At 42.7% G+C, this 27,511-nt stretch overlaps 1 protein-coding gene across 9 annotated transcripts in view; it reads left to right on the forward strand.

Moving 5' to 3' along the window:
* The window catches only part of ZNF521 (zinc finger protein 521), a 281,530-nt gene extending 254,324 nt beyond the window's left edge, over nucleotides 1-27,206 (forward strand). For all 9 annotated transcript variants that reach the window (XM_075920829.2, XM_075920828.2, XM_075920825.2 and 6 more), the window contains one exon: nucleotides 26,392-27,206. In XM_075920829.2, coding sequence (XP_075776944.1) covers nucleotides 26,392-26,421 — 30 coding nt within the window. In that variant the 3' untranslated portion in view covers nucleotides 26,422-27,206. The remainder of the gene's footprint in view (nucleotides 1-26,391) is intronic.
* Nucleotides 27,207-27,511: the final 305 nt, after the last annotated feature.

The raw sequence follows: 27,511 nt of genomic DNA on the forward strand, positions 1-27,511 counted from the left end.
CTCCAGGGCAACTGCCCCCTTTGAGCCCTTCACCAGCAACCTGCTGCCACTCTACTCTGCACTAGTTAGGCCTCAGCTGGAGTACTGTGTCCAGTTCTGGGCGCCACATTTCAAGAAAGATGTGGAGAAATTGGAAAGGGTACAGAGAAGAGCGACAAGAATGATTAAAGGTCTAGAGAACATGACCTATGAAGCCAGGCTTCATGAACTGGGCTTGTTTAGTTTGGAAAAAAAGAAGATTAAGGGGGGACATGATAGCGGTTTTCAAATATCTAAAAGGGTGTCACAAGGAGGAAGGAGAAAATTTGTTCCTCTTGGTTTCTGAGGACAGGACAAGGAGTAATGGGCTTAAAGTGCAGCAAGGGAGGTTTAGATTGGACATTAGGAAAAAATTCCTAACTGTCAGGGTGGTCAAATATTGGAATAAATTGCCAAGGGAGGTGGTGGAATCTCCCTCTCTGGAGATATTTAAGAACAGGTTAGATAGACATCTGTCAGGGATGGTGTAGACGGAGCTTGGTCCTGCCTTGAGGGCGGGGGGCTGGACTCCATGACCTCTCGAGGTCCCTTCCAGTCCTATGATTCTATGATTCTATCAGCCCTCTGTTTGTTTCTGTGTGTGACGTGGTGCCTGTACAGTTAAACGGTAATGTGTGTGAAACTGAAACGTCAGCCTTTGTTTTCAGTTCCCCAAGTCTAGAGATAGACGGAGCAAGGTGATTATATTCTGGTGTTGGCAAAACCTCTGATTTAGTCCCAGACTCCAACCTCCTCTCCCCTCATGTCCAGGTCAAACCGCCTTCACTTCCGTCTAGTCCATCTAGTCTGGCACCCCATCATACCATCACACCACCCCATCCTACCAAGTGTGCTCCCCTGGCACACTTCTTCCCACCTCATTGAAATGTTGAGATCTTCCAGGAGGTGTCTATTGTCCTTTAAGACCTTTTTGAATCACCGGGCCCCGGGCAACTGCCCCCTTTGCCCTCCCCTCTCTCTTCCCCATCCGTGGGCCTAATTGGATGCAGAGGGAGCAAAAAGCTCTCACAATCAGCATGCACCTCGCTTCCCATGCCCTTGCTTTCAGTGTGTGTCACTTTTGTAATGCCGCTAGGAAAAAACTACACTGATGAAAACCAGCGGAATCTGGCAACCTTGGGCTTGGACAATGGTAAACAAAGTGTCTCATGGGACACACACAGAACGCCAATGGGGCCACAGGTTGCTCATCACTGATCTAAGATAAGGCACATTGTAGTGCTCCCAAGTGCCTGAGCTGCATCTCCCAGCCAACCCCTGGATGCTAACACTGCCTTATTTAGAGTCCAGCTCAGAACTCATGCACAAAGTCTAGCCCCAGGTGAATGAGAATCAAATGTGTGGGTTAAGAGGGGGGATCTATTATAGTGGGGGAGAGGATAAAGTGTGAGGGGGTTGGGATTCAGAAAACAGAATTGGGGTGAGTAGAATTAGAGGGTGATGGGAAGGATAAAGAAGAATCTCAGTGGACAAGGAAAGGTGAGAGACCAATTTTATTCCTGTGATATTTACATTCATTTGCAAAGAACCCAGCACCTAATGAAAGATTTTATTTTCAAAAACCAACAAATTAATGTTTATGGTAAACAAAATGAAAATGCGTGTCCTTTTTTGTTCTTCCTGTTTAAAAAAATCAAACATTTTGTTGAAACCAAGCTGTTCTTGCCAAACACTTCAATTTTGATGAAACTATATTTTTCAAATTTCAGCCAGCTCTGTTAATTTACTGTGGTACCTGAGTTTGGGAAGGAGAGATTAAGAAAAGAGACACTGCTAAGGTAGAGAAGACAAAGGGGGGAAATGGAAGAGATAAGGGAAAGAGCGATGAAAAGAAATAGGAAGAAAATAAGAAAGAGAAAAGAATGAACAGCAGTAGGCTTTAAGAAAAAAATGAACAAATAGCGTAGATAATATTGATGAATATTATAGAGCTATGTGTATGACATCTACAAAAGAGAGAGATAATATAATCACCTGTCCCCGGCCTATTAGTCCAGCTCCCCAGGACTGTGCTACTATTTCCAAACCTGAGCACTTCACAACAGCTGCCTTTTTCTTTTTTATTAATGTAAAACCAAACATTTTCTCCCCTCAGAAGCTACTCCTGCCCAAGACTTATGGCTTTCTCTGACCCTGGTGCATTTAAATTCATATTAACTAAAGCACCTGCTTTCCAGTGAAAGATACAAAAATATATCGGAATAAATAGATGTATTACACCTGTGTTTCCTTCTCTGTCGGTTGCCAATTCACTTTAAGGTAACTTTAAGGTGTTGGTTACTATCTACTGCACAAAGCCCTAAGTACACGAGATCTCAGTTACCTCAGAGACTGCCTCTCTGTGTCTCACCATGCCACTTGCATTTGTCCAGTACACAGAAGCTTCTTGTCCTATGCCCTAGCCAGTTATCTTAAATGGAACTTGGGGGTGGGCATTCTAGGAAGCAGGCTGTCATTTCTGGAATCTGATCTTGCTGAGAATGTGTAAGCATGAACCTGGCCGCATTTAGAATGCATTCTAAGATTAGTCTCTTTGTTCAGGCTTTGCACTAGCTGCAGGCTCTGTGAATCCCTAGCATTTAGCTTATTGGCTTTGTTTTCTTCATTGCTGGCCTTTAAGGTTGTGTTGTGAGAGGGTCACAATTTATCTGTTTACTATATTTGGGAACAGTTGTTTGCTTTTAGTCAAAATTATGCACCTGCCATACATGACAGATGCTAGTCATGTCTCTCAATGCACTTCTAGGCAATGCTCAGCTACTGTGATGATAAGAAAAGTGTAAAAAAACAGAAAGGGAATAGATGCTATGGGGATGAGAGCCATACTCATGCATATAACAACAATGATAATTTAAAGGAAGAGCATATACAGATATAGACAATAGATGCATTATGCTGCCCCATAGCTTTATATAAACCTTGATAGGGCCCAAATCTTCACAGTAGAAATTTTTTCTGTGGATCGTCGGATTCATGTTGTTTGAAGTCTGGAAGAGCAGACTGAATGAAAATGTGGAGTCCCATATTTTATAAACTCCCCCACCCCTGAGAAAATGCCAAATCAACAACTACCATTCTAGTAAAAAAACTAGGACTCCCTTTCAAGATTTTTGTATCACCACTGTTTCGCAAACACCCAGAAGAGTCACACTTAACAATAGCAAGGCACATTCAGGAGCTGCCCTAACTTTAGGCAAACTAGGCGGCACTTTGCACAGCAGATTTGACCCAGCTATGCATCCATGACATAGCCTAACCTGAATGGTGTTACAACCCTTTGGACCAGGTCATAATGGCACTCAGTCATATTTAACCCAGCAGCTCTTCCATCATAACAGAGAGGCAGCTGAGCCAAATCTGTCACCCTAGGCCAAAGCGGGAGGGGGGGGTTATTGAAGCTTTCCACGGTGTGACAGAATGTTGTGAGCAATTTCTGGGCACAGCCACCTCTAGGGTTACTAGATGGTTTTTAAAAAAATACCATACACACTTGATCTCAGATCGGGGGCAGGGGGAGGGGGCGGGACCGGCCGGCGGGAAGCAGGACTGGCTGAGAGGAGCAGTGCTGGCCAGAGAAGACTGGGGGGTGGGGAAGGGAACTGGGTGGCTGGAAGCAGGACTGGCCAGGAGGGAGTTGGGGGGAGCAGGGTTGGCCGGCGGGGGGGGGGGGGGGGAACAGAAGGGGAGGAACCAGCTGGTGGGGAGCGGGGCAGGCCCGGGTGCTCACAGATCCCGGGCGCTGCCTGTCCCATGCACGGTCCCAGCGGGGCACACGAGCAAGTCCGGCCCTGGGGATTCCATCCAGCCCCACCCCCTTCCTCTCTACTGCATAGTTGCGTACTGCCTGGGTGAGTGTGTGAGCTTGTCTACCAGCCAGGCAGTACGCAACTACATACTGATACTCATGATAATAATAAAAACGTAATTAGAAAATACCGGACATTTATATGTCCGGTATTTTCTCAATTTGTATCCTGGACAGAAAACTCAAATACTGGACTGTCTGGTTCAAAACCAGATACCTGGCAACCCTAGCCACCTCAGAGGCAACTTCAAATGAGCTGGGGAGTAAATCACATGTCCTGGGAGTCAGCTCAGGAATATGGTGGGTTTTTGTGGGTTTTTTTAGTTATTTATATTAACACAATATTAAATGGGAAAAAATAAGTACAATGTTAGTTTTAGGTCCCCTTTAAGGCCTGTGCGAGCTTTTCAGCAAGAGTGTTTACAATTACCAATTAATTATTTGTATGTATTTCAATAGCACCTAGAGACCCCAACTGAGATCAGGACCTCATTGTACTAGGAATGGTGAAAAAAATACATAGTAAGAGACACGCTCTGCTCTAGAGAGCTTACAGTCTAAATAGACAAGCTAGACAAAGGAGAGGAGGAGAAACAGAGAGGTGAAGTAACATGCACAAGGTCACATTGCAAGTCAGAGACAGAACTGGGAATAGAACCCACACCTCCCAGTTGAGAGCCCTATCTCTTGGACAGTGCTGCCTTTCTAATTATTAATCTAATAACTGGCATAGTTTCTGGAGTCTTCATAGAAAAGCACAGACCTTAATTTTAAATAATCTCAACAGATCTTTCTTCTCCCCTTTCCTGCCAAAAGCATCCTTTCTTTTCTTCAGAAACAAGTTTTAAAGTCTTTGTTGCTCAGGGAGAAGAACCTGCTTTTAACTATTTTGGGGATGCTTTATTTCTCTGGCGGGCAAGCAGATCTAAAGCTTCTGTTATGGACTTAGAACAGTATTCCTGAAGAGGCTTCTGGGTTGGTAACTTGTACAGGGCTAATGGTTCTACAAGATCCTAAAGCCTGTCTGTTTTTACATTTATAAAATGAATTGAAACTGAAGAAATATTTAACCAAAACTATTTATTCATTTAAACTGTAACATTTTAATACAGGTTGCTCTTCTGTAAACCGGGACTGTCTGGTGCGACAACATCTGTGATCCAGCAGGACCATGGATATTCAAGGATCAGAGAGTCCCAGCACACTGCAGAAGGAAAGGGGGAGCAGGAGCCCCGCACAATGCAGTGGGGGGGGGGGAGCCTGGCGTGCAGCCCACCTGGGCTGCAGATGGGAGGGGGAGCCAGAAAGTCCCACACATGGCCCAGCTGGGCTGCCGGGAGCTGGGAAGCCCGTCATGCAGCACAGCTGGGATGTGGAGAGTGGAGCCGGGAAGCCCATTGGGGTGGCGGGGGAGGGGGTCGTGGCAGCAGTAGTACTTGTATGTTTAATGCAGTCTGGATTTTTCAGAAGTAATCTTTTAATGGTTTTAAAGGAAAAATGTCAGTCTAAACATGGGGTGAGCTAACCAGTTGCAAATTAGACAGTCATAAAGCTGAATGTATACCTCCCAGCCTAAAAACAACAGTGGCCCTCCCTCTGTGGCCCAGGAGTGCTGTGGATAGGAAGTGTGGAGAGTTTCCTGCAGACATGGGAGATTTCTGAGGTGGATCTGACCTGACCCCTGCCATTCCTTCCAGGAGAAGAGACGCTGAGCCCAGAGTAGGAGCCACCATCCAAATTGTGGCCTCCCCCATTCACCCACCCCACAGTGATTTACCTCTTCACTAATTGCTCTGGGCACCTAAAATGATACATCCGTGCTGCTGTGTCTGGGGTGTGTGTCTGCTCTTGTGGTCTCTCTTTGCTTCCTTGTCTGAAGTCATTTTTCTGTGGCAAAGCAAGGAAATCTGCAGAGGTTGTGAATTCTGCACAAGCGCAGTGGTGCAGAATTCCCTCAAGAATAACCCACAAAATACCCATACAGAAAATACGTATGTGATCTTATAAAATGTGTAAAGCAAAGCACAATTAAATATATTCATGTACAACTTCCTGTTTTATATACACATATATATTTTCTGCTAGCAGTTTCCTCTTTACCCCACATATATCTGTTCTGCTTGAGAAGTAAGCATGTGTTTTTGATACTATGTCCCTAAACTGATGAAAGCAAACAATTAGCTCAAAGTCTGCATCCATTATCCATTCCCTGTGATGCACTTATGTTCCAGATTGCATTGGTTTTCATGTCAGATGAAGTTTCTGTACGATGTGATTTCAAAGACTGTCCTTACATTAACCGGAGGTAAATCAGTCCAGTATTGTCTTCTTTAATCTGCAATTGGAGTCTGAAATAATTACTATGAGAACTGTATGCTCCACTAGTTCTCCATTCATCTTTGTGGTTTTTAACTCTGAACCCTAATGACGACACACTATATTTCAACATTAACATTTGTATTGCTAATCATTTTAGCATATGGGTTGGGGAAGGGGATGAAAGTGAAGACCATGGAGGAAAACTGGAAAGTGTTCCAGGAAGATGAATGTGAAGAGACAAAAGAAGACGAGAATAAAAGGCAGAGAGGGGAGAGAGAAACAAAAAAAAGGAATGTGTGAAAGAGAAACAAAAGACAGAAACAGTGGTCAAGAAGGTGAATATATTTTCTGCTGAGAGACATTGATGAGGCATGAATCAGACAATAAATAATGAGAATAACAACTGAAATTTCAGTTATTACCAAGTTCTACCATTATAGTTCTTGTGAAATCCACCTACTGACAACAGGGGAGAGATATCTGCTGTGGATTGAGAGGACTAAGTACTCTATTACCACAGATAAAAATTAAAAACAGAATGCAATTTTGTCCACAAAATCAGTTTAATAATCTCTGCCCTAAATGTTTCACTGTACACAACACCACCGTTCATCAGATTGGTTGAGTAAGTCAGAGTAAGCGGAAGCAAATGGTAGACATACGAATGCTATTTGCATTTGATTAGTTTCCCTGGTAGCTCAATTCAGTTCTCTTAATTGTCCATTCATTCATTGCTCACTAATGTATCGGTGACTGATTTTTCTATGCTAAACAGGAAGCACCACTTCTTCATTCTAGGACTCATTCCTTCCTACAACAGCCCTGCTGTTGGCTACCAGTAGCTGCCATTATATTATCTTTCATCTGGCCCAGAGCTGACAACAGATGGCCATCAGTGTGACAGTGTATGAAGCATCCAGCAATGGTGTACTGAAGAGCTTCCTGGCCAGTTCTGCAAACCTCCCTCTCTTCCTCCCTCCACATCTTGAATCAGCTCATCATTCCTGGCTCCACTCTCCACTGGCTCTGCAATTTTCCACACGGCGAAGGCAGAAGGCTGCCACTGAGCCATTGGAACTCTCCCATTCCAGAGCTGCATCCGGCTCCCATTTCTGTGCTTAGCAACAGGCAAAGTAGCAGCAATGCCCAGCTGGTTCTGACTCTGTGTGCTGCAGCCTCCTGGGATGGGTTGCTGCTATTCTCTCACTAAGCATGCCACCATTTGGGATCTGGCTCTTGAACTCATTTCATTTTTTTCATAGCAAAACTTCCTTCCCAATTCTTCTCATTCAGCCACTATGTGGAATTTAGTCCGAAATCAGAAGCAGAGGCAGCAGAGCTGAGCTTAGCCACTGTAGCACTGGATCTTCTCCAGACACTACTCTGGTGGGATCCTCCCCCTTCTTCCATCCCCCCTCCCCCCGCCCACCCCATCCTCTGCATGACTCAATGCCCCACCAAGAAAAAGCCTATTAAATGTAAGGAAAGCAAAAAATTGTGAAAGTTGATTGTAGACCCCAAAGGGAGGAAAATGTTAATTTCACTGATGGCCTGATGCATTGACAGGTCTGATCATTTAGAAAACAACTTGCCATGGCTGCCATGAATTTGGAGAAAGATATATTGTTTGCTCTTGATGGAGTTTGTGGTACCTCTAGAGCTGAACTTATAGTTTAAGAGAAATTCACATTTGTAGCCTTTATTGTGATATTTGCAGCAAGTCTACAGCTACTAACAGTCTCTGCCCTGAAGCTATGAAGGAGTACAGCTCCATTGTTGGAGAGTGAGACGCGTTCTGTGTAAAAGCCTGAGATGTGGTAGGCAAGATGAATAGTGCTCAAAAGCAGTGCTTGCGGTGCTGTCACTTAGAACAGGAACACTGAGCCTGTAAGCGAAAGTGAAAGACGGATATAAATGAATCCTTTAAAAATGGCAAAATCTTAAACTTCCTAAAATAACAGGTATTTCCATTGAACTGAGTGGTAGGAAAGTTGGGAAGGGATAGTTTCTCCTTACAAGGGAGGTACAAATAATTTGTTAAAAACACTACATAATGTGTGGCTAGTGATTCATCAAGGGATACATCCAGCAAACTCCATTAAACAGAGATCTTGGCTCAAATGAGTTTCCTCCTTTTCAAAACATCAGCATATTCAGATTGCTTCATTACAAGCAATAGTCAAAAAGATTTGAATGATAATGGCAACACAACTGGAGCTGTTCATAACAGAACCCTAACCCAGAAGGAACAGATTTTAGGTTTACTTCTCAACCTGTTATCTGGGTCAGGTTAACCATATTTTGATTCCAAACTGGGACTGACCTGTGATTTTGAGTGGAAACCATCTGAAATATCGTGGATTTGACACAGAACTGGGAAGAAGTCTGTGATTCTTTGAGTGGTGTTTGCTTTGCTTTCAATGCTCTGGGTGACCACCCCTACCCCATCCTGTAAATTGAAAACAAAAAGTGGCTCCTTGCCTGTGGACCAAAACTGCTGAGTTATGCCCATCTCTACATACAGTCGTAGGTGTTTATATGCATTGGTAGAATCTAATGTTGCAGCAGAATTACCTAACTAACCCCAAAGTAAACTAAATGTGAGTTATGCACATGCCTGTCTGTCTGTGTCTGACTAAATGATGGATACTTACTCGTATACCCAGTATCTGTAGATATATGGAATGTAATATTCGGAAACTCTGATACCATTAAATATTAGCAGTGCATTTTGCTTTGCTTTGAGTTTGTAAAGGTGAAAGGTGATTGTGCAGGAAAATGGAACAGTATATTTGCTGTGAGACAGGCACTAAGAACTCACTCCCATGCTCAGTTATAATTCATGACTGTACTGGTGGGAAGCCCTTATCCCTCTGTGGAGTTAATGCATCTCTACTGTAGCCTGCTGAGAGCACCCTGCATCCCCTCCCACCATCTGTGCATTCAGTTGTGTGCTTTCTCTCTTTCTCTCTCGCTTTACTGTGACATCTCTTGGTGTTAAAACTGTCAGACGACTACTGCCTGGTAAAGGTGGTTTTATGATCTGTATTAATGTTGAATTGTCATTTAAATGGAAAAGAGCTGGAAGGGGGATATATTACAGTTTCAAATGAGCTCTAATTTAGAAAATGCTGATTAGCAAATTAAAAGAAAAATGTGTCTGTAGCTTTAAATGACTCAAACTGTCTTACATTTGTTGCCTATTATACTAAGAGGGATAATCTGCATGAGAGAGTGTAGAGACAGGAGACAGAGTTTACTGGCAAAGTTATACTTGCTCCCAGTGTGTAATTATTCTGCTGCTTGTTGGAACAGTGACTCTCCCTTTTTAGTGTTGTGATTGGAGCATCGGAATTTGTGCAGCCAGTGGCCTTGTCTATTGAATAGTATTTACCCACCCATCACCCAATTGGTGTAGACAACTATTTTATTTTCCTCCTGTTGACTTCCTCTCTGAATTGAAGCAGTCTACTTGGAGGCTGCAAGTTAATTGCTTCTTTGTTACCTGAGACTTGGGATTCACATGAGCAGAGATCATCAGCTAACACAATCTTACTTAAATAGATATTGTATCAAGATTTTTATGGTGCAAGACATTGTCTAAAGAGAACTGAGTTGACACTACCCCACAGTTTAGGAAGAACTGAACTCAACCACAGAGCTTTGAGACGACGCTTTATTAACCTGGCCCCTTGCTATTAGGGTGGGTTGTAAGCTGAGTGTTATGTCTAAAAGTAAGGTGAAACTGCATATGGTTTATTGCAGCAGCAAGATTAATTTGTGGTGTTTCACGATATTTGATCTTACATAGTCTGTTGTTTGTACTTTTTAAAAACATATAAATCAAATCCAGGCCTGAAATACCAGTGTATGAATTTAACAGATGTGGTGCCATAAGGGACCCACTGTGTTATAAACTGCAGAAATGGCCTTTTTATATTTCAGACTCTTAGCTTATTCCCTGAAGGTTTTGGAACCACAGAAGTGAGGTGAAAGGTCATGCTTTCAGACAGTAGCACCCACCCACCACTTGACGTTTGGTGTAATTGTCAGGAAATCCACAGCTAATAATTCTGTTATGCAGTCATAGCATTCTGCAAAATAAAAGTAGGGCAAGAATGACTTCAGTAGCTCAGTGTCCAGGTTTCCTTAGGTGAAAGATCACTTTGAGATGACATAGCTGAGTAGTCAGGCTGAAATCCTACTTGGTATTTTATTAATTTTGCACCAAGATAAATCCTGAATTCTGACAAACTCCATGACAGGTGAAATTCCTTCTTGCAGAATCTGCTCAGCAAGAGGCTGCTCATTTCGTTCTGTTCCGAGGCAGGCAACAGGAGGGCAGCTTTATAATCAGCCCTCAAAGGACCCCCAGCTGCCCCAGAGTCTTGGGCTGATTGAATAACTCCTGGGCCTCTTCCCCTAGGCCTCCATCAGCAGGGGTCCTGTGGAAAGCAATCTCCCGCAGACTGGCACTGAAGTGAGCTTTAAACTACTATTTTCTGCTCTCCAGAGGAGCCTGGAGTACTAAAAGATAGATGGACTGCAGATATTTTATGAGAAACTGTCAGAAGAAGAGCAGAGTAAATGTTTTTTTTCCCCATTCTTTGAGTTGCACACTATATCACCTTAGAATTTCTCCCAGTATCTTTTACATTTAAATAAGAAATTAATTGGTTGCTAACCTTACATTTCTTTCCTCCCTCTTCTCTTTTCTTTCTTCTTCTTCTCTTCTCTCACTTTTTTTTTTTTTTTTTTTAATATTCACTCAGAGGCCCTTTGCTTAACCACAGTTGCAGAAAATCAGTACCATTTGCACTGAAATATTTATAATGACAGAATGAAAAATTGGATTCATTTTCTGGCCTGTAGCCGAACAGTCTGCAACTTTGTGCAGCATTGTTTAGCATCTCTCATTCCCTCCTTTCATTGGGGTGGTTTTCAGATGCACATGCACATGCTGCCCATGCTTCAGAGGAAGCTTTAGCAAAACACAGAGCCATTTTTAGTCTCAACGAGAACACAACTTGTTTGTAACCTTTCAACTGTTGATGGAGGGATTCCAGGGGAAGGGAGCATGGCAAACATCCATCTCATTGGAGAGATTATAAAGTATGACATGCAGTAATCAATTTTGTACGAGGAAGTGGCACACTGATTTAATTCAACAGAACATTACAGTATATTCCATAAGAAGCAGTGTGGACCTAACATCAGAACAGATGTTGAGAGTGCTCTACTAATCTCTGCCACTGCTTTCCACTGTGGCCATGGGACACTCACTTGACCTTCCTGAAAGCCAAATTTTCAAAAGCTCACTGCATGTGCAAGCAACTGGGGATTGTGCATTAGCAAATAGGCTTATGGAAATCTGATCCTGTGTCTGTTTCCACAACTTGGAAGATGGAGGTAATTATATATATTTACCTACATCACCACTGAAGACAAATTAGTTAATGTTTGCAAACTACTTTAAAAATTAAGATCCAGATTCCCAACCTCCAGCTTGGACTTTGGCAGCACAAAAGTGCAATAAAGCTGCATTAGCCAGACAGCTAAAGATTCCCTTAGTGTGCAGGAATGCCTGGATGGCGTAGAGCCATAATACTTGGTTGGTTCTGTGCCACCTTCTCTTCTGTAGGTTTTGGACTGTCCTATAGAATTCTATAGAAAATTACATCCCTGCTGTAGAATGCCAGAGGATGGTTCAGAAAGCTGTTAAGAAAGCATTATCTGGTAAGTTCTGTGCCTTTTTAGAACACCAGTTTAAACTACAGGCAGTCCTCGGGTTACGTACAAGATAGGGACTGTAGGTTTGTTCTTAAGTTGAATCTGTATGTAAGTCGGAACTGGCGTCCAGATTCAGACACTGCTGAAACTGACCACCAGTTCTGACTTATATACAGAATCAACTTAAGAACCCCAGGCGTCCCCAAGTCAGCTGCTGCTGAAACTGATCAGCAGCTGATTCCAGGAAGCCCGGGGCAGAGCAACTTTGCCTGGGGCTTCCTGTAGTCAGCGCTGGTCAGTTTCAGCAGAAGCTGACTTGGGGACGCCTGGGGCAGAGCAGCTGGGGTGCTGCTGGGTTGCTCCAGTAGCGCCGCTCCTGGGTGCTACTGGACCAACCTAGCAGCACCCCATCTGCTCTGCCCCAGGCGTCCTGATTCAGCCGCTGCTGAAACTGACCAGCAGCGGCTGAATCAGGACCTGGGGCAGAGCAGCTGGGGTGCTGCCGGGTTGGTCCAGTAGTGCCCAGAGCGGGCGCTGCAGGACCAATCGGCAGCGCCCCAGCTGCTCTGCCCCAGAGTCCAAAACAAAAGCCTGGTCTGCTGGGAGGGGGGGGGGGAGGAAGCACACTAGCTGCCCCCCCCCCTCCCCAGCAGACAAGGGACACGGGGAGCAGAGCCTCTGAGGCTTTGCTCTGGCAAAGCCTCAGAGGCGAGGGACCCCGCCGCCGCTGCGGCTTCAGTCCGGGAGCCTGTGGTCTGCTGGGGACGGTCTGCTGTGGTCTGCTCTGGCAAAGCCTCAGAAGCGCGGGGAACCCGCCCGGTGCCCCTGGTCTGCTGGAGACGGTCTCCAGCAGACCAGGGGCACCAGAGCAGCTTACGAACGGGGCTTTCTCGCCCCAACTTCCGGGGCGAGAAAGCCCCGTTCGTAAGTGCGGATCCGACATAAGTCAGATCCGCGTAAGTCGGGGACTGCCTGTACTGTAAACCCATGTGGCCAGAAATTTAAACTCTGGTGCCTAAAGCTGGGTGCCTAAAACCACAGAGTCACCTAAGTAAGTGACTGATTTGATATTGATCTGGCAAGATGCAAAACAACTCCTGAAGGTCCTCAGCACTTTCAGCTGCTACTGATCTAACTAGGAATTATGGGGTGTTCTGTATCTTTGAAAATCAGTCCAGATTTTATGCATCCCAAGTGTAAAAATGTTGGTGTTTTAGTTTAATCGATACTATATTAATAAGAGTGGTCCATTCATTTTCTGTGCCTGGTACTAGTCTCCCTGCTCCACTCCAGGTCACCTTCCAGGCCCAGATTTTTATTTCCTGAGTTAAAACTTCAGAATTTTGAGTAACTTTAATTGTTCTTTTAGGAGCATAAGTGTGACAGATTTATACAGCTATGCTAATAAAAAAGGAGCATTTACCATTAGGATCAATACAGATCAATTTGTACTGTACAGCAGACTGTAATTTGTGAATGGCACATACTTTTATCAACAGCAGAACGTTTCTTACAGACTTGCAGATTTGTCTTTTTATTGTGTTCCCAAAGATAATTTGGAGAAACATGCTGACATGTAAGTATGAAGTAATGTGTATTCTCACACAAACAGCATTGTAATTTAGGAGGAATTTTGCCTGAAGTTGTTTTACTGTAGCATGGCTTTGATTCAAAAAAAGAAGTTTCTACAAAGTGGTGTGTTTTAGGACACGACAAAATGTTCACCAAAACTGTGCATATATTCAGGAGAATTCCTATTTAACCCTTCCTATTGTTTTCTATTTTTCTTTTTTTCCCCTTTATGTATGTGTTTGTGTAATGGTATGTGAAAGGTTGTACTTTTTAATTGTTTTAGCAATTAATGTGAGAGAAAAATAACAAACCAAAAAAGTGAACTTTAACAACAATAACATATATATTTAAAGCTGCAATTTACATAATCTAGATCTCCTTGTAAACTGAACAGCATTTAAGAATAAAGCTATAGGTCAAACTGGGAGTTGTTCTAATGCCAAACAGTTATTTCTCTAGTTGATGTGGCCACAAAGCTAAAATATCCAATCTTAAAATGTCTCAAATGCTCAAGAGAACTGCAGCGACTATAGGATCCAATTCACAGTTCAGTGATAGTACAGATCTTGCTGATGATGTTGTGAAGAGATATTATATACTGTAAGGACTGTAAAAGTAGCTCCCAAACACGTTTCACCTTAGCATAAGAGGTAGTAGCTTTCTGGGGAAGCTTTATCTGGGGATGGCCCAAATCTTTGAGTTGATTTTGTGTTGCTGTTTGGCGCGCCAGTCAGTTTAGTGAAAATACTTGTTTATAAATTTTGCCAAGGTAAAGTAAATGTAAGAGCTTTAAATTTCAATAAGTGCCACTTCTGTATAGCAGGCTCCTTTGAGGACTGATTAGAAAGCAGACCTCCTGTTGCCTGCCCCTTTATGCATACTGCAGTATTGCTGTGTGTACTTGTTTATAACTTACCTTTGAATCTGTATAAGAGTGTGCTGTGGTATGATGAATCGCCTTCTAATAGACAAGATTCTGCTTTTATTCTGGGATCAAGCTAATACTTCACTTTAAAGAGCTGTTTTAATTAGGTTGTTTTATTCTAATGAATTAAAATAAACGTGGAATGCCAAATTGTATAAGAATGTGAGGGATATAGATTAGTCTCTCCATAGCTACAGCACAGCTTTTTTGTAAAGGAATTAAAGTCCTGCATTTCAGATGCGTGGCGCTACAGGTAGGTGGCTGCTGAGTATAAATGGTGTCTACAGTTATTTATCTTTTTCCACCTAAAAAGACAACCTCACCTGGTGGCTGTGTTTCATTCACTGACCCCAAAAGTACAGTTCTGTAGTATCTGAAAACATCATGCATGCCTTGTGATTAGTGCACCGCCTTCAGAGCTGATTTCCATGTGCAAATGTGGAGATGGTGCAGCCTTACCTGAGAAATTAAAGGCTGATTGTTGTCGAATGAAAGTTTGACTCCTTGAAATATCATTTACCTTTACTTCAGTGAAACTCTGTATGCTCTCTACCTTTTTTTTTCCTGTTATCTTTTGGGAATGTATATCCTTAGCTGAGCTAAATGTTAGAGTAGGGCAGGGCTACTAAGCGCATGCGGCCCAGGGAATGTTTGTTTGCTGCTCGTGGTGCGGTTTGGGTTTACGCGGGACTCAACACACGGCCCGTGGATGGGATCCTTTGAATATGGCCTCCACTGGGAACATGCTCCGCAATGGCAAGTCAATATAATGGTCTTCTGTTGAGATGCATTATAGTAGTTAAATTTCTGGACTGTCATTGCTCATAAAAAGTGCTGTCATATGGGTGAAAGTTGGGTAAATATTGCATTTTATTAATATCAGCAGAACTGACTTGAATGGGGCCTGAGTGTTGTGCAGTCTTGCCTTAATCTTTGTATTCATGCCCATCAGTGTGAAAGAAGCTATTTGCATATATTTGCATATACATACAACCACACTTAAGTTGGCATGTGCTGTGAATTTCATTGTGTCCCCCAGGGCTTCCAAAGTTGAGTGGCCCTGGTGGAGGGGGTATTGTATGCTCAAAGATAATATATGCAAAATCTAAGTTCTGAGCTCCTTTTTGTCACTCGATAACCATAAGCACAATATACTGTGGGTATGGCACAAAGTAGTGGAGTGAACACAGTGATCTATGGACTGGTGGTGTGTTTGTATGTATAGATTTGTGTAAATAATAAAGGAATACAGGCAAGTTACAGTGTTTTTTTTTTCTCTTTCACATATGAAGAAACCGTTCTTAATGGGTACTGTTTATTTGTAATCTTATCCAGAGGAATGCTTGTATGTGCACTTGTGGTAACTGGAAATCATTGTTTTAAAGGTTGCCCTTTGCATATAAATCACAGCTGTATGTGCTTCCCCTCCATTTCAATTGGATGACCTTTGGAATCCTATGGACAGGAGTTTAAATTCAAGGCCTGCCAGTCAGTTTAGGATTTGAAATCAATGCACTGATCCAGAAGTTAGTAGTCATTCTGCTTTAAACTAGAACAAACAGAATGGAAGTTGGGGAAGGGAAAGGGCCACAGGAACACTCTTCTGATAACATGTAAAGAAACACACGACTGACTCAATAGACGTGCAGAAAATAACATTCATTGTCTGCTTAATCATGAAAAAGACTTATCAGAATTCAGCAAGCAAAAGAAAACAAGAGAAGGAAATGAGAAATGTCCTGTTGGAAATGTTACTGTGCAATTGTCAACGTAAGCCTCTGTTATTTGTCACTAATTACTACACTGAGCTGTTAAATATTTAGTAGTAGTTTGTTTAATTGGGTTTGACCTATAAAGAGTATGTACATACTGTAGTTCTAGTACCAGGAGTCAGTTCTGTACTCAGAGCTGGGCAAATTGGAAATGTGCATTCACGTAAGAGGAACACATTATGTTGTCAGGCAAGGTGTCTCCTTTCCCTCCTCCCCCTCCACTCCACACAGATTTTGTTGTTGTTACGATATCTAAAATTTCAGCACGAGAAAGGAGCACCACTTGTGGATGTAAAATAGGAGGGAGGTCATTCTTAAACTTGTTTACAGATGTTCTAGTTTAGAAAGCACCAGCATAATAAATTAAACATTACAAGTAAAAAAAAATAAAACAGCAACAAACTGGCACAAAAACACATTTGTCTGTAAAACACTAACTTAATCCCTGACTATCTTATTAGGTACCATTGCCTATCAAAGCTACTATACTGTAGCTGCAGACAAATGTGGAATCATTCCGTTATGGCTTCTGTTTCCTCTTTTGTGTGACTGTGTCTGCCATAGTGGAAAGAATCCAGGGTGTCCCTTCCTGACTTTGGGGTTGTAGTTTTTCTTTGCTAAAAGTATCAGCTCACACGTGTGCAAAATATTTTTTTTTCTAGTTGATTCAGACCTGATTCTCTTCTCCCTAATACCGGTTTTGATAACTCTATTAGTTTCAACGGAGAATGTATTTATTCATAGCAAGACAATTATGATCATAGTCAGGCCTGCTGACAGAGGTGAGAAGGGGACAAAGAGGACAGTTGCCCCAGGGCCCAGTGATTCATAGGAGCTACAGCAGCAGCCAGAGCCCCGGGCTCTGTAAATCCCCACCAGAGGTCAGCTCATCAGTGATATTTTACTACAAGTTGGACCTCCCTGGTTCAGCTCCCTTGGGACCTGAGTGGTTCCGAAGGAGGGATTTTGGCAGATAAGCGGGGGGGTTATTTCTGCCCCCCTTGCCACCGGCCCTCCATGCTGGCTCTGCTCCTGGCCGGTTCCCCGCATGCATCCATCCCTGCTGCCCTGCCACAGCAGCCCACAATCCCACCACTGGGGTTCTCGGCTTCGCTGTAGTAAACAGCTGCCCTGCCGCCAGAGCTCCCGGCCCCGCCAGCCTGCAGGCCCACCGCTAGGACTCCCGTCTACTCCTCTACGGCAGACTGCTGCTCAGCTGCAGGGGTTCCCAACCCTGTCAGACCTACCGGGACAGCACCAGCCTTGTTACTGGGACTTCTGGCTCCGCCAGCCCTGCTGTGGAATCCTCACAGTCCCACTGCTGGGGCTCCTGGCCCCACCACAGCAGACTGCTACCTGTTGGACCCCTCTGGTGTTCCAGCCACCCTGCCACTGGCTCACCCGGACTCCCGCTCCCAGTTGCTGGCCTCCCTGCAGCCAGCCTGGTTGGGTTCCTGACCCCCACAGGACTTTTGCCTCTGGTTTCTCTGGTCCAGCAACAGGGAGTCCCGGTTGAGAGAGGTTCAACCTGTATTAGCTTTCAGAAAATTACTGAAGAAACGTAGAAGTGTTGCATTTTTAAATTTCAAAATGCATCCCCAGTTGGTCCTATCCACTTAGTGCTTTTTGTGATTTTGTCTTCTCGAGATTTTAAGATATGACAGTCCGAATGTGCAAGACTTGGCTGTAGACATGAAAGCACTGAATAATTACCAGCAGTGCTATTTCTGAATCACTATGATGTAATGCAGAAACATATAAACAGCTCCATTGAAGTAAGTTGTTTGAGCAATTGTAATTCATCAGGAACTTTTCCAAATTGTCATTGTTAACAGTGGTCACTCATTGAGTAGGGGGCGCAAAATCCCATTTAAAACATTAACTGGTTCAACTGTATATTTAACTGGTTAACTGGCCTGCTGCATCACACTACAGCATGGTGGATCCTGTCAGGCTGAAGTGCCCCCATTTGCGGCATGGTGATCCTGCACAGGCTGGAGTGCCCTCTGCCCCAGGTAGGCTGCTCCAGCCGTGCCGGGCAAGGGTCATCATGCCACGGACTGGGAGCTGCTGGGCTGGGCCCGTTGCACCGTGCCACATGTGCGGGGCTGCTTACACTTCACCGTGGGCAGGGGGCTGCTCCAACCTGGCCATAGGCCCATTAACCGGTTATCCTGGTAAGCATGCCAGTAAGGCAAGAGTAACCGGGTACACCTTTATATCCCTATTCATGAGGTAGGACTATCTTTCATTGCTCATCATAGCTGACAAGAGCCTCTTTCTGCAAAGTGATGAGCACTCTTCAGTTCCTTCTCCATCTCTGGGATTTGAGGGTGCACAGCTCCTCGCAGGAGCAGACTCAGTATAGTGGAAATATCTCTATTGTAGTTCACACCAAGCATATTTTTTCCCCATTGGAAAGTTTTCAAAGTTTAAATTGTGTGGTAGGTTCAAATTAGGTTCAAACTTGGGATACTGATCTTCAGCCTGGCTGAGCCTTCAGTTTCCTTTTTCTAAATCATGTTAAAACTTTATCACAAAAGACAGCAATACTGCTCCTCCTCTATCCACAGCTCTGGAGTGCTGAACAGAGTAGTTACCCGTCAGAAGCCTATGACTCGCCTGAAATCTCCCTATTCTCTGTTGCAAAACCCTCCTGCTGGCTTCTTGCTCTTTGCCTTTGTTTAACAGGCAATGCCACATTATCTTTCCAGGACTGAACTCACTCAAACCCAGGCTGAACCTCCAGCTCCCAAGAATGGATCCATTTTCCAAGTGTTGTCATTTGGAAATCAGATGTCGTTCTAATGAGTAGCTACCATTATATGGACGTATTTTTTAATTTTAAGGGTTCAGACATAATTATTTAACATTTGGAGGCGGTCATTTATTTTTAGATTATCTTTTGATAGGCTATGGGCTGATGGGAATCAGGAGAATTGTTGATGCCATGTAAGCATGTCCAGGTTATGGGTATATGCATAGGTTCCATTTACTTCTTTTAGTTGCTTTGAAATGGCATAAGTATTTGTCTAAATCTAGCTCCTGGATAAGGAGGTCTTCTTGAATACATGATTTTGGGCTGGATCAGTCGTTTCCTATCCCAGGGTGAACATCAGGAAAAATTTCCTAACCATGAGGTCTATGAAATAGTATTCCAAGGGATGTGTTGAGAGCACTAATTAAAACTGGACCAGGCAAAACATTTGAAATTATATTGTAGGCAATAAACCTCCATTGTCAGAGTGGATAGATAAATAAGTCTTCTATGTCTTTAAATTCTATAATTTTCTCTAATAAGTCTTCTATGTCTTTAAATTCTATAATTTTCTCTAAGTCTCTTTTTTATGTTATTTCACCTTTTCCTTTAATGGTGAAACAGAACTGCCCAGAAAGGTTTATATTTTATTGCAAACTATGTTAAATGTCAAAAGAAAATGCAACTGTTTCTGTGCAAATTTGCAGTCATTACACTGAGATGAGTGAAAGAAAAGCTACATCTTTGTAAGCCAGGGACATCAATGCAATGCATCAGATCTGCAGGACAATGGCAAAAGAGTGCAATGGCTTTATACGGTTACTGTTTCTACTTTGCATTTCCATACCTCATTCACCAAGTCTAACAGAAATGTAGTAGCGTGCATCATTCATGTTGTTAGAAACACTTTTTATCCAGCTGTTTCAAATACCCACAAAGATCTTAGCTAAGTAAGATTGGACAGTACTCTTTTTGCATCTGAATTATTAGGGCATATTGAAGTTGGTGGCTCTCAAAGTGTGATCCGTGGACCATCTTGCAGGTGGGCTGCTGGCTTGGGGCTCACCCCTCCCTCCTGCAGCGGGGAGCCTGTGCTGGTTCTCCAGGCCACCCTCCCTACCATGAGCATGGAACAGCAGCACCAGCTTCCCGCTGCTGGGGAGGAGGCGAGACTCACGGGCTGGATCCAGCTTGCCGGGTAAGGAAGCATCTCCATGCGCTGGCACTCCCCTCAACTGGGGAATGGCAGCACAGGAAACCGCTCACCTGAAGGCTTTCCCCACTGTTTCCATTGGCTGAAATCAATGGGAGCAACTGGGAGGCAGTGCCTGAGAGTGGCAAGAGGCACAGAACCAGTTAAGTGCCTCTCTCATTCCCAGACCTCATATCCCCCATCACCCTTCCGCACCCCTTCCACCGTACGCCCCCACCACACTCCTGCACCCTACTTCCTTTCCACCCACCCCCACTCTCAGCCTGCTCCTGCACCTTACCTCCTGGCTGGACCCTGCACTCCCACCCCTTCCCATCCCCTCCATTTTGTCATCATGAGTGGTTGGCTGGTGGTCTGTGGAAAGGTCTGTGTTGAGGGGACTGGGCCACAGGCCAAAAAGTTTGAGAACCACCGATTTGAGTATTTTTCAAATCTAAATATCTCCTCAGTCTATGTTCTCAGGAATCATCAATCAATTGCAGTTAATTGGCAAAAAAAAAAACCCATTCAGGGTATGTAGTGATATACAATGGAACGGGGCTCTGAAGTCTACTGCAATACATAAGCACCCCAGGGGAGCAGTCACCAACCAATAGATCAAGATCTACTGGTAGATCTTGATGCCTTTGACTAGTGATCCTGACAGGTTTGGCCAAGAGGCTATCAAGTTCTGGCACTTCAGCTGCCCCTTCTCCTACTGCTGCACATCTCTTGCCCTTTGCTTTGGCGCTGCCCCTCTCTATGGGAGCCTCCTGCTTGATGTGTAGGGCGGGGGAGGGAAACGAGGGATACAACAGTCAAGTGCCCCCCTCCCACTCTGTATCCTTTCTCCACAGAGCAGAAAGGGGCCACAACAGGACTTGGGTTGGAGTTTTCTAGCTGCTTTAGGGAGTGGTCCAGGGCCAGGACAGGTGTGAGCCTTCCTTAGCCCCACTGCACCACCACCCAGGAGCCAACAGCAGTGCCCAGCTGGAGCCCACATCCCAAACTCTATCCCAGTCATGAACCCCCTCCTGCACCCTAAAGCCCTGCCCTAGCCCCCAAACCCTGTCCTAGAGCCTGCACCTAGAACCCCCTCCTACATCCCAAATGCCTGCCCCAAGAGTCTCTCAGAGACCCTCTCACACTCCAGGTCCCTTAATCTAAGACCAGAGCCTGCACCCCAACCCTCTGCCCCAGCCTGATGAAAGTGAGGGAGGATGGAGTGAGCAGGGGTAGAGCCTTGGAGAAGGAGGTGTGGCAAGGGTATTTATATTTGAGGTAGATCTTGGATTGCACTTAAATTCAAAAAGTGATCTTGTGCTCATAAAGGTTGGAGTCCACTGCCCTAGGTCAAGGAAGGATAGCAAAACTTGCCTTTTCTCAGAGTTTTTCTGACATTGGTTTGTTTCTGAAGTTTTTGAACGTTCTTACGGCTTTTTTTCTGCAGTGTGTTCATTGTTTTATCTTTTGGATAGTGTGGAGCGTAGAGTAACAGGTATCAATACCACGTAAAGTGATGAAGTATCAGACTGAAGTTCAAGAAACCATGTTGACACTGTGGAATTGAATTCATGATTTGGCATTAACATTCTAATTAAGGTTTTGCTTGGTTTGCCATTATAACCTTCCTCTAACTCCCCTGGCTCCATCTGCCCCAACCATTCTAGAAAAGCCAAAGTCCTGTTGTTAGCTTTGGACAGTTTGGAAACTGTGGTACAAGATAAGAAGTTTGGAATAAAAAGCAAGAGAGAGAAGCAGAAAATCTTGATTAGAAAGTATAATTTAATAGAACGTGTATTGAACCAAATGTATTGATTAATGTGGAAGATATAGTACTTATATTGATTCTAACTAGAGATTTAGTACTAAAAGCTGTAAGCCAAAAAGCTGTTGCAAATTGCTACAAAAGTCAGTTTAATGCTGTCCTTGAGAATGCCTTCACAAAGAAATTCTTCTAATGTTTGAGGAGTAGGTAGAATGCGGTATATGTCAGTTTGATCCCGGAGGGTTTTATTTTGTACTCTAATAGCTGTTACGAGCCTACATTATATCCAAGGAGTAATTTTCCTTAGGGGTGCCCAGCTCGCTTTGTGTCAATATTCTAGCATTTTAAGTCACGTACAGTATATGCTTCTGGGAACAGTGCAGGAGCCAGCCAGACTCATAATGGTCTGCATTCATTAATAAAGGCAGAAGCTTCTGTCCCTCCATTGCCCACTACAGGGATGCCTTCCTGGTCTTCAGGGACCCGTACAGACACATTTAAAGAAAGCTTTATTTTGAGTGGGCAGGAGATGAAATGCAGGACTTGTAGGCATTTCCTAAGTCAGCTATATGCCCGAGCACAGGGGTGACCTTAATGGGTCAGAGAAGAATGCAGGTCAAAAGACTTATTATCCAGCCTGTTGGAAACCAATTGCTTTTGTTTAAAAAAAAAAAAAAAGTAGTGCTTAAAGGTTGATAGTAATGTAGAATTCTTCTTTACAATCTGAAACTGTATTGAAATGCAGGGGGTTTATGAAAAAATAAAATAAAGATTATCCTTAATGTGTGCAGATAAAGGATTCCATATATATGATAACATACAGTGTACCATAATTAGTTAATCAGTGATGATTGATTACGGATGTTTGTGTTCTTGAACTAAGGAAAAAATAACATGCTGCTGTGGTACTGTCACCATCTGTTGAAGGAAGACATCCACATTTAATCTTTAGATTTCTTTATTTGTACCCTTCTTGTACAGCTTCTAAGGTACAATTGTGTCCTATTTCGTCTTGTTAAAAAACATCGCATTTAAATTGAATGCAATTGCAGTTTGCATTAGAGATCCAATGACATAGTGAATCACTGGATTTTTTTTTCTTCACTGGGTGTAGTGGAATGGATGGCATTTTTTGCTAGCTGGTACGTCTGTTTTTTATTTGAGATATATATAGAGAGAGCGATACCAAACAACAGAAAAATATTACTTTCTACTGTCTTAACAGTTTCTACAAAACAACCCTGTTCTCTTTGCAGAGATTTCTCTACCCACTATTGTAGTGAAATTTGGATATGATTTTAACTTTATAGCACTATGTATAGGTATTTCCCAAGGCTTTCTACTCATGGAAAAAGGTGTAGTCTAAAGCAGCTCATTGGGAGTAGAGATTCTGGGTTTGTGTCGCTGGGTTGGCAAGCGATATCTGAATCTCTAGAAACCAGGTAATTAGGTTTTAAAAGAATTTTATCTGTGAAGTATGTTGAAGCCAAGGTCTTGTAAATGTTTCCTAAATAAAATCCAGGTCGGGAAGTTGGGGTTTGTAAACATCGGTCCTAGTTCGTTTGGTTTTTATTGCAAGTAATAGATGCTGTGGCAGAATGGGCTGCCAATATTCTTGTGCGTGCAAGCCCAGTTTTTCATCATGAAATCTGAGGCCCTTTGAAAATGTTACTCTACCCGCTGGTGAGGATGTGTTGGAAAAAATATTTTTTCTCTTTCTACTGCTAAGTATCAGATCAAAATTTTTGCTTCACAGAGGGACTGTACTTTGTACTTAAAGGAAAACATGTGTCTTTATTGTGGTGAAAGGGGATAGTAATACGTGATGTCTTCAGCGCATTAGTTGAATTACATGTTTAGCAAAAACAAACACCTCAATTGCTCTAAATTCAGGAAAGATATTTGCTCTAGTAAATTTCCAAAATAAGGATTTTTTAAACTTCTCTCTTAAACGTGTACTGTGTCTTCTGGTAAGGGCAGATTCTACTGGCATACTCACACAGCAGATCTCAGCATTAATATTCTGCTCTCCCTGTATGTACAGGACTCTCATGTTCCTGTCAATGGGAGTTCCATATTCTGTTTTCCCCACAAGCGGGAACTCACACTGTTATGAAAGTGGGAATTCTGTGCACATAGGGAGAGCAGAATATCAACATTGAGATCTGCTGTGTGGATAATACAGAAAAATTTTGCCCTAAATTTTTAAACCCCCTTAAAAAAAACAGTTCATAACTGGGATTAATGTTTGTAATTTTCAGTCACTTAGACATGGGGTCTCCAATAGATGGCTTTTTGTAGGATGGAATATGGCTCTCTGTGGGATTACAGAATTTTCCTCCTTTTCTTATCTCTACCCTCCCATCTGTTGCCTGCTTGTCTTGCCTGTGATGTGCTTTCAGATTTAGTTTATGAAATAGCCTGTCTATTGTTTATGTATTTCTCCCTAATTAATTGTTGCCTCAAAATACATTTTGGAAGCACTAATTGCTTTGGAGAACTTGACCAATTGCATGCTGTTTAACTCTTTAAAATAGGTACAACTGCTTGATGAAGGCTGACAGTGCCCCACTCTTTGCATTGGGAACTGTGCTTGTTGTGTCCTGTTCTGTTCGGCATTTTTCTCATGCCACTTTTTTTCCGAGTTTATGTCTTCATTATCTCTTGAGAACCTCCGTTGTGTGCCAGGTGGTATCATCTAGAACACTGAGCGAATGGGTCCCATTTCATGGTTTGTTTTGTCTCTCGCTTTTGTGCCTTTTTATTTTTTAATAAAAAATCATATTGCAGTCGAAGCACTGAGCACACACGTAAAGCTCCTTTCAATTGTTTCACCAACGGCTGCGCGGCTCTTCCAGACCCAAAACTGATTATATGTCACTCCGACAGTCAAAAAGCAGGAGATGACTGACGCACACTCTCATTAGATCAAAAACAAAAGAAATTCCCAAAATCTCTCTTCAAGGTGACAATGTGACTGACATTAACCACTCAAAGCAAGAAAATCAAAATTGAGGTTGTCACTCCATGTTTATCTTGTCCTAGTGTTTCCAGGTACTGCAGGGTTTCAGATGCTGTTATGTAATATAAGCAGTGCAATAGTGGATACATCGGGATGACAAAAGGGCAGTCTGACTAAAGTTTTAATCCTCTTGCTTTTGTGGTTTAAAGTCAGAATTTGTTGCCTGTGAACAACCAACATTTTAGTCTGCAACTGTTCCTGCTTTACAGCACTTTGAGATGAGTTTATGGAAGATGCCATATGAAATCAAATGAAATAATAATTTCTTTTTAAGCCTCTGACCTTGGTGGGTCTGGAGTCCCTGTTATCAGCACTGAGTAATTTTGCATTCACATCTGGAAAACATGTTTCCAAGTGTCCCTGGGTCATTTTCCTTTTCATCTTGAGACAAGCACTACTTTAAAAATTCCTCAGTTTTACCCCGAGAGAATTCCTTTTCTTGCCAAATGTCCCATGAACGTGTGTGTGTGTGTGTGTGTGTGTGTGTGTGTGTGTGTGTGTGTGTGTGTGTGTGTGTGTGTGTGTGTGTGTGTGTGTGTGTTATACTGTATTGTTAGATTAACACGGACTCACACAATATTCACCTTTTCTTTGCTGTGGCTGTAATTTGTTTATCTTCAGGGGTGACTCCTGCAGTGAGGTTCGCTTCCCTGAAAATGCTGTGCATCTTTTGGGAATAGGTTAGTTTTAAAATGCTGTAGTCCAGAAGAATCTGTACATAGATTAAAGCTCATGAAACAAAAGGAGAGGACTGCACAGTTTAGGAAGCACAGTGACTGATGTAGCATCTTATCAGGTTGTGGTGATCCCTTTGCATTAGGGGTTGGTGTAGGGAAGCTTGCATTGCTACTGCCCTCTTTGAATTCTTTCTGTGGATAAATAGAGAACTTCCGTTTCCGGAATTCACTTCAGAAAACAAGGGTTAAGATGTTCTTTAGTAGGTAGAAGGATGATTCTGGCTGCCCAAACTGCTTGCCAGACAGCCAAGTGAGTGCTTTGGTGGGCAACTCCCCTCCTTCTTTAAAATATGTGCTATTAATTGTGGGGTAGAGATGTGGGTTGTCTGGCTGTCTTTTCTAGTAAAAATGCTAAAATTATAGTATTTCTAGTGTGTAAGCCATAAGGCCATATATGAGAAGGAAATGTGTGTCTCATTACATGTTGTGGGCTAAATCCATAACTGTGAGAGGAGGTACTGAAGCCAATAAAGTTGTGTTCAGTTTCAACAGGGCAGAATTTGCTCTAATGCACCGTGAAGTATTCAACAGCTATTCATGTAATTTACAGAAATGATACCAATGCAAAATTGCAGAGCAAAAAGCCTCATCTTTTAACAGCAAAGATTCTCTAGGCCATTTAAAAGAGAGATGGCGCACATGTTCCTCTTGTATACAGCATAATATATTCAGCTGGTAGCATTGTTAATGCAGCTTTTTCTTGTAGTATCACCAAGACTGCAACTAAGTCACGTGTTTAATTTTTTTTTCAGAATCATACGATGACCCAACATAGCAGTTAGTGCAATGCCCGTCTCTTCAGGAGAATCCTTTGTGGCACAAAAAGGGAACACGTTTTACTCTTTGCACGAAACTTTCATTGTTAATGTATATTTTTCAGAAACATTGTATTGTACCATAAAACTTGTATTATCAAAACTGTTGGATGTTCATGTGTTTGAACTTTTGAGCACCGGATAGACTTCCTGTATATAAAGTGTTGCACATGTATTATGTTGTCTGATACTAAAATGGTCTTATAAAGACAAGTGGACTTGGGCCCTATTCAAGAAAGATAAAAAATAATAATGTGTGAGGAAAAAGGCTTAAGAAAATGTCATTTTCAAGAAAGAGGGGGAAAATAGCTATGTTATACTACAGCTGTTTGGTATTCCTTTCATTTAAACTTAAGTCTAGAATCTCTCTCTTTTGGTATACAAACGGATGAATCCAAGACTATTTTTTATTGCTGAAGATTCTTGCAAAAAAACATGAAAAGACTTTCTCACAAAGCAGGAACCCACCGCTGAATAAGGCCCATATATATATTTGTAAGCCTTGCGATATGACAGATAGCATTACCATATATGCAATAGTTGTTACGTAGATTGTCAAAGAAACTTTTTTTTTCCTGAATACCATTTGAAGCTTTGAGTGTTCAAGACTTTCCTTAATGATTTCGCACAGCCAAATTCTTGACTCAGTTGAACTAACCTGTATGTTACTGTTATTAATGTTTACTCTGCGGTCTGAACCTGGAGATTACTGGAATTGTTTTCCAAGAGGAAATAAATTCAGTTTACCATTATGTACAAGTGCAATTGTGTCTTTTCTTTTTCTTATTACAGTACTATTAAAACATATCTGTTGCATCACTGCAATTGAAACATGCACTTGAAGAAAACATCCACTGGTTTTTTTCCGATTAGCAAAGTCAGCATTCAGTTTGCTGGATGCTCTGGCTCCTCATGGGTCACAATTTATCCAAACTTTCTAATAACCTCAAGTATGCAGCAATTATTTACATATTTACATAGATTTAGTTGGGATTGGTCCTGCCTTGGGCAGGAGACTGGACTTGATGGCCTTGTGAGGTCTCTTCTAGCTCTATGA

This window comes from Pelodiscus sinensis, chromosome 2, assembly GCF_052426305.1.
Source record: "Pelodiscus sinensis isolate ZL-2025 chromosome 2, ASM5242630v1, whole genome shotgun sequence".
Lineage (NCBI taxonomy): Eukaryota > Metazoa > Chordata > Testudines > Trionychidae > Pelodiscus > Pelodiscus sinensis.